This window comes from Sinocyclocheilus rhinocerous, unplaced genomic scaffold (assembly GCF_001515625.1).
Source record: "Sinocyclocheilus rhinocerous isolate Xijiao unplaced genomic scaffold, SAMN03320098_v1.1 scaffold241, whole genome shotgun sequence".
NCBI lineage: Eukaryota > Metazoa > Chordata > Actinopteri > Cypriniformes > Cyprinidae > Sinocyclocheilus > Sinocyclocheilus rhinocerous.
Genome location: NW_015659312.1, coordinates 1,751,558 through 1,758,539, shown reverse-complemented (window position 1 = coordinate 1,758,539; position 6,982 = coordinate 1,751,558). Strand labels below are relative to the sequence as shown.

Here is a 6,982-nt window from a genome sequence, read left to right as displayed (position 1 = left end):
CTTTTGTGTTCAACAGAAGACAGAAACTCATACCGGTTTGGAGCAACTTGAGGGTGAGTAAATGATGACAAAAGTTTCATTTTTGGGTGAACTATCCCTTTGAGAAAAATCACACAAGCAAGAGTACTGTGAAGGTGTCTTTAAATAGCTGAGTTAAGGCTGCTTGTGCCTGCTCAAAATACTCTGTATAGCATTGCAGCATTAAACAGTATGTAAAGACACATAAAAGCTACTTTCAGAAGTGCTTCTGTGCCATCTTTGTAATGTGAATTTTGACTCTAAATCAGGTATGAGACCACAGAAAACCACAGCCTGCCTTATCTGTTGGGTCATTTTTAACCCAACTATTTTAAGTGAGTACCTTTTGGATTTTGGCCTTTCCGATCACACCAAGATGGCGTTTTTGTCCTGCGAAAACAAAGCTTCTTGAAGAGATCCTCTTCCAAGTGGATACATTTAAAAAATGTTATAGTATGGACTGGGAAAGTGGAGTTAATTTAAAGGCATATTTAGTCATGTGACACATATTGCTCTGGTAGATACAGTGATTGAGTGCGACCTGGACGCACCAATAAGTGGTGAGATATTTTGCTAATAAAATGATTGTGCCAGAAGAAGGCATGAGAACTTTAAGTAAGAAGAACTTTAAGAAGTTTAAGTCTGGTCACTTTGCATCATCTTAGTGAGCTTTTATTATGTTTTACGCATGCGCAGTATGATGATTTAGCATTTTCCTACATTTCAGTGTGAACGAGAAACTTTTGGAAAGCGTGTGGATGGAGAGCTTTTCAAAATGAAAATGCTGTTTTCAAATGTATCCGGATTAATGTAGACGTAGTCTGATAAAATGCTCAGCATGTCATCCTGAGATGATCTGAATCGTTTGATAATGTTGACGTAAGGTCCTTGCATAACATCAAGCAACACCACTTACATTTGACTAATGTGGACACGCATGCATGCTTAATATTTCAGAGTGCTTAGACCAGGGGTGGCAAACTCCGTTCCTGGGGGGCCACAGCCCTGCAGATTTTAGTTACGACTCTAATTAAACACACCTGAACCAGTTAATCAAGGTCTTCATGATTACAACTGAAGGTAGGTGTGTTGGAGCAACTTGGAGCCAAACTCTACAGGACTTTGGCTCTCCACGAGTTGAGTTTGACACCCCTGGTCTAGACAGACCAGCCTGGCTTAGTAGGATAATTGTCTGTTTTTGTTTTTTTCCTACAGATCTAGTCCAGTGGAAGGCCCTCAGCCACCGAAGACAGAAGGTACACCAACAAAAACAGTAATTACACTAAAAAAATACAGTTATATTTTTAGTGAACGCTTGATAAATTTGACCTTTTTTATTTTAGTTCCACCTCAGACAGTGTAAAGCAGATGGTGCGACTGGGCGGGCCCATTTCAGTGAGAGGAAATGCTCAGAAGCACAAAGTTACTTCTAGGAATGTGGAGGAGAGTCGAACCTGCTTGACCTTTTTTTGTAACCTCAGCCTAAATGCTGATCTATTGCTGTATTTTTAGGTCTCTCAGGAGCACATGTGCTACATTATATCACTTTTGTGTTCATAGAGTGTGAACGACACCATTAATGATGCACCTCTTATTTTACTCATGCATGAATAATTTGCTTTAAATGTTGTTGTTATTATAGGCTTAGATCTAAAAGGGCATTCATGGAAATATTTATGGAAGCAAACAGGAATAATGATTAGAAAACTAGCAGACTGAATGAATTACATTGGAGAGCTCATGTTTCATGTAATAGATTTCATTCATTTAGACAGATGATGATGTTGATATTTTCACTCATTTATGTTTTAATGAAGAGAACATTGTTTGAATAAATATAGAATAAATAGCTCTCCAGCATGGAAATATACTCAGTCCAGTGTGTCTCCCTGTAACTTGTGCATGCCAGGTTTCAACAAAATGTAAGACAATTTTCTAGTTCTTTTAGTCTTGTAGTATACACTGTAAAAAATGACCGTGAATTTAATGGTAAAAGACTGTAAAAATGCTACAGTAAAAACCTGTTAAATGGTTAACGGTAAATTCCCCTACTATATACGGTGAAAAACTGTATTGGACATTACATGTATTGGACATTCATTTTACGGTAGTATATCGTTTTTGGAAGTGAAAAAGACCGTATAATTTACAGTGAATAACTGTAAATTGACATTCCCAGAATTCCCTGCGTTATATTTCAAATTTGATGTTTTTTTGTTGAAATAACTATGTTTCTTCTTAGTTTTTTCTTATCAGTTTTGTATATTAGGGTTGTGTGTTACACCTAATGTTGTTAAATTAATGTTTGTTGCATTATTTCAGTTTCATGTGTGTTACCATGATGGTGTTTGGTGTTTGTGTGAATGACACTGTGCACCTTCTATATATGTTATTATTTAAAAGCTGCTTGTGATGGGCTTTGGTTCATCATGTGACTTTCTCATCACCACCTGCATTTGGTGGTTATCAGTGTATTACAAAGGTACAAAACAGATTTCAGTACTTCAATAGGTTGGTATATTAACATTATATCAGTTAATGAAATTACGGTATTTAACTGTAAATTGTACGGATTTTTTTTTACAGTGTATATTTCTTTATTATTTTAGAATTTTAGGTTATTTGAAATACTATTGAATGTGTTTCACAATTATTTGCGTATCATATTTCAGTGGAAGTTTAACTTATTACCATTAACAATTTTGACATAAGCCATAAGATAAACTTAAACGCATAGCCTTTTTCAAATCTTGTTTACAAATTGTAAAGTCGTTTCTTGGATCTGTGAAGTCAGACGTCATTGCAACAGCACATTATTGAGGGCTTAGAAACCAGGAAAGTCTTGCCTTAAAGAACTAATGGTGCAATCAAACAGTGTTACAAACTAACTAGTGGTTACTAAGCCAACTTAACATCTGAATTTAAGTCAAGCCTCATGAGTGGCTGGTGTAACCCTTCTTTGGAGTTACACATGATCTTATATCCATTGTAACAGCGTGAATATTTGAATACTGTATTCCAGTAAACAAAGTACTTTAGAAAGTAATACTTTAGTGCCCAGCTAAGTGTTACTAAAAGGCAAATTACTTAATTGCAACAATGTATTTATGTCTCGTATTAATAAATAAGAAACCATCCATATAACTTTCAGAGAATAATGAACCACTGCACATCTATGTGATCAGCATGTTTTTGGGGGAATGCTTATGAATTCTTTACAAGTCATCATTATACTGAAGAAGTTTTTTTATTATTATTCTTATTTTTTCTCCGAAGTGAAGTAGTTGAGTATGACTAAACACTCACAGCAGTCATAATAAAGAGCTGAAAAGGGTTACTATATGAAAAGGCATTTTTATTATTCATCCAAATGTTAGTCATGTAAAGACATTTGGCTCAATAAAAGATCCTGAGTTACAGAGGTTTATTCGTATTTAATTTGGCTTGGTCAGTTGACATAATGCAAAACGCACAAACACATTAATAAAACATTAATGATTTGCAGAAATACATGAATAATTATACAAATGTTGCTTATTAAAGATGACACATCATGAACAATATTTAAAAAAAAACATTGTAAATACAATCAAGCAAATTTTAATGCTACTTTATATACTCACAGAATTTGGTTTTGTCAGATGGTTTCATTCATTGAGTGTTTGAGATATATACTAAAACAATGAGCAAAGTTTCATAAATGAATTCTACAGAAAGCAGTTTGCGCTTTGTTTTCAAATGAATTCTCATAAATCCACAGACCTCTCTTTGTTTTACAAGAAAGTGACATGAGCGTGTGTTTTCCCTCATTTGAATTTCCAGAGGGACTCTGTACTTCAACCAGGCGAATCATGCATATCATTGACTCAACAACAACAACATCCTCCAACATTTGAAATCTTGATACAAGATGGACACTATCCCCACATAGAAAAATCTTTCCTTTCATACTATTCCACTGAAATAACATTGTTAAATCATATTAATAATTCTGACATCTTGATTCTGGCAGGTCTCGATGACAAAACTACCTTCTCACCTCAGAACCCCCTGACATTTGATTTCACCCCCTCATATATGACTCACCAAAATAACACATTCACATACATGATGGCTGGATGACACATCTCCTGTAAGGACAACTATGATATCAAGTGTGCTGCTGAGAAAAGTGTATTACATAGAGAACTGATGTCATTCATATAAAACAATGAAATAAATAACCGATCTTTCCCCCTGAGTGAAAGTAACATGAACATGAGCACAGAGAAAATATGCAACATCTACCAACCAGAAGCTATATAAATACATATCAAAACAATTAAAGAATATCCCACTGATACAGTGAATTAAAAAAAAAAAAGAGCTCAGCTGCTCTCGTAAGCAAACCAATATGGTTTATAATTGAAGGTGGAAACTCGACTGGTACTGACAGTCCTCATGACAATTTCATTGAAATCACTATTCATGAACATATTAAAATTTGTTTTCATCTTTAAATAAACTGGGAAGCAGCTTTATGGTACAGAACCAATGAATGATCCTTCAAAAAATATACTGTCATACTAAAAATTATGCGATGTGTGAAAATCCTCATAAAAGGATACTGATGATAAACCCATTTTTCTCCAGAGATGAAAGTTTTTAACAGTTCTTTGAATAGTTTTTGTCCACATCTTGATGGTGAACAGTTAACAAAATGATAAAGATGAATGTTTCAAGCGCATACTGTTATTTGATCCAGATGACTGCATCTCTATTGGAGAAAGTGGGATACGCTGGGACTAAAAATCAGTCCTAGTCACTCTTGGTCCTGTAAGGATGTAAAACGCCGCCTAGAGGAGGCACTTTTCTTCTTCAAGATGAGCTTGAGCTGAGGGAGAGAGAGTGAGCGAGGGAAAATGGTGTGTCAGCTACTGTGTAATCTGTTCTTTTCTTTCCATGCTGTTAAAAAGATGGTAGAAACTGTACAAGAGAATGTTTTCGTATGGTGCTTTACACACAAGTCCTTCACACATCAGGCAGACTGGTTGTTAATAAAGAAAAGCCCCTCACTTTCTCTCCTGTGTCTCCGCTCTGCAGCAAATGAGCGGGCTGGTCGTTCTCCAGGTTGCGGATGCTGGGATCAGCACCACGACTCAGCAGCAGCCGGATCAGTTCCTCCTGAAAGGGGCTTCCATGCAGCCCTGCGGCCATGTGCAGGGCAGTGTGTCCGTGAGCCTGAGAGGAGACAGACATTTGTCGAAAATCATGTCCACACTGTTGTCTGTTTTTAAGTAATATGTCCTAGAGTTCATTAGAGGATGGGATAAATGTAGTGATGATTACATCACATTATACAGCGGTTAGTTCCAGTCCGCTCGTCCATGTGTCTTGTCTGTGTTTGCGTGTTTCAGACAGGCTGTTAGTCTGTATATTAGCCGTGCCTATTTTTCAGTGACTCTTTCTGCAGGTTACACAGTAGGTGATGACAAGTGACTTAATGAATGACTTCGTTCAAACACAAAGATTATTTTTTCACAAAGAACGAAACAAGTGACTGTCTTTATGATTGAGTCAATTAATCGTTCAATCAACTGAATTCAAAAACACAAATTCATTGAAAATTAATTCATTATTTATGAGTACGTCACTGGGTTGTTCACTCAACTGAAAACTCTGATTCATTCAGGAACGAAATAAGGGAGTCACTGAACTGTTCACTCAACCAATATGTTCAAAAACACTGATACATTCTGAAATGTAACAGATGACTGTATTGATGAGTAAATCATCGGGCTGTTCACTCAACCAATTCGTAAAAACACTCTGATTCATTCTGGAATTAAACAAGTGCTTGTCTTTATAAGTGAATCATTCATTGAATCATTCACTCAACCGATTGGTTCAAAAACACTGGTTGATAACCAAAACAGATTTATGAGTGAATCAAAAACTCAGGTTTGTTCAGGAATGAAAACAGGTGACTGTCCTTGTAAGTGAGTCATGCTGGGAGCCATTGATTCATTTAATTAACAGATTTGTTTATTCACCGAGTAATAAAATGTTGTTACTGCGTGATGCTTGACTGGAGACATGCAGCAGTTAAATTAGCTTTGTCTTCATTTGAAACTTTACTATTGTATCTAAAATGTAAAGTCACTCAACAATAACTTTTTGTTCACACCCACAATAGTGCTGTTGGTCAAAATTTCACCACAGCTGTAATTACCTGTGGCACGAGGCAAGTGTGATATTACTTGAGTATGATTTTGTATTTATATGAAAGTCAATATAATGTCGTCATCATGTGTCTCTCACTTTCATGTTGATGAACGCCTGCATATTGGAGAGTTGGAGGCTGAGGAGGAAGCGCACAAGATGGATATTCCCCTCCTTCACTGCCAGGTGAAGAACTGTCTTGTTGCTTTTGATTTCCTGAAAAAGACAGAGGTATACTAGTCAACAAAGTGAAACTGAAGCAACATCAAAGTTAGTGTGGCATGAATGAGGTTTCCTCCTTGTGCGGCAGTCTCAAAATGAAACCGCTCTGTATGGAACAATGACAAAATCAGTTGTTTATCTGTCTGTCTGAAAGGAACATTTGGGAAATACATCTTTCCTATTCGACGGAAATGTCTAACATAATTTGGAAATGTCAGTATCTGTGATTTGTGTGCTACTTGGGGTCAGTAAGATATTAAAGGGGTCATATGATGCGATTTCAAGTTTTCCTTTCTCTTTGGAGTGTTACAAGCTGATTGTGCATAGATAAGATCCCTGAAGTTGCAAAGAGTAAAGTCTCAAAACCAAAGAGATATTCTTTATCAAAGTTAAGACTCTGCCACGCCCCCCTAAAACGGCTCATTCTAACACGCCCCCACATATCTACCTCACCATGTGGAAATATTTGCATAATGCGCCCAAATGATCACGCAAAGAAAGAAGGCGTGGTTTCAGTAAACGCAGTTAGTGTTGAAGCAGC

At 36.5% G+C, this 6,982-nt stretch overlaps 2 protein-coding genes and 1 long non-coding RNA gene across 3 annotated transcripts in view; 2 read left to right on the top strand and 1 right to left on the bottom strand.

Moving 5' to 3' along the window:
• Positions 1–48, top strand: part of LOC107723443 (uncharacterized) — a 1,354-nt gene extending 1,306 nt beyond the window's left edge. The window contains exon 3 of the long non-coding RNA XR_001637921.1: positions 17–48. This is a non-coding gene — a long non-coding RNA (uncharacterized LOC107723443). The remainder of the gene's footprint in view (positions 1–16) is intronic.
• Positions 1–1,921, top strand: part of LOC107723383 (sodium/potassium-transporting ATPase subunit gamma-like) — a 6,252-nt gene extending 4,331 nt beyond the window's left edge. Inside the window, 2 exon segments of the mRNA XM_016531965.1 lie at positions 1,234–1,274; positions 1,362–1,921. Coding sequence (XP_016387451.1) covers positions 1,234–1,274; positions 1,362–1,381 — 61 coding nt within the window. The 3' untranslated portion in view covers positions 1,382–1,921.
• A 1,707-nt stretch (positions 1,922–3,628) lies between these two features.
• The window catches only part of LOC107723414 (NF-kappa-B inhibitor delta-like), a 15,468-nt gene continuing 12,114 nt past the window's right edge, over positions 3,629–6,982 (bottom strand). Inside the window, exons 10-12 of the mRNA XM_016532009.1 lie at positions 6,319–6,435; positions 5,074–5,238; positions 3,629–4,891 (exon numbers count right to left, since the gene is read on the bottom strand). Of these exons, the coding sequence (XP_016387495.1) occupies positions 4,820–4,891; positions 5,074–5,238; positions 6,319–6,435 (354 nt within the window). The 3' untranslated portion in view covers positions 3,629–4,819. The remainder of the gene's footprint in view (positions 4,892–5,073; positions 5,239–6,318; positions 6,436–6,982) is intronic.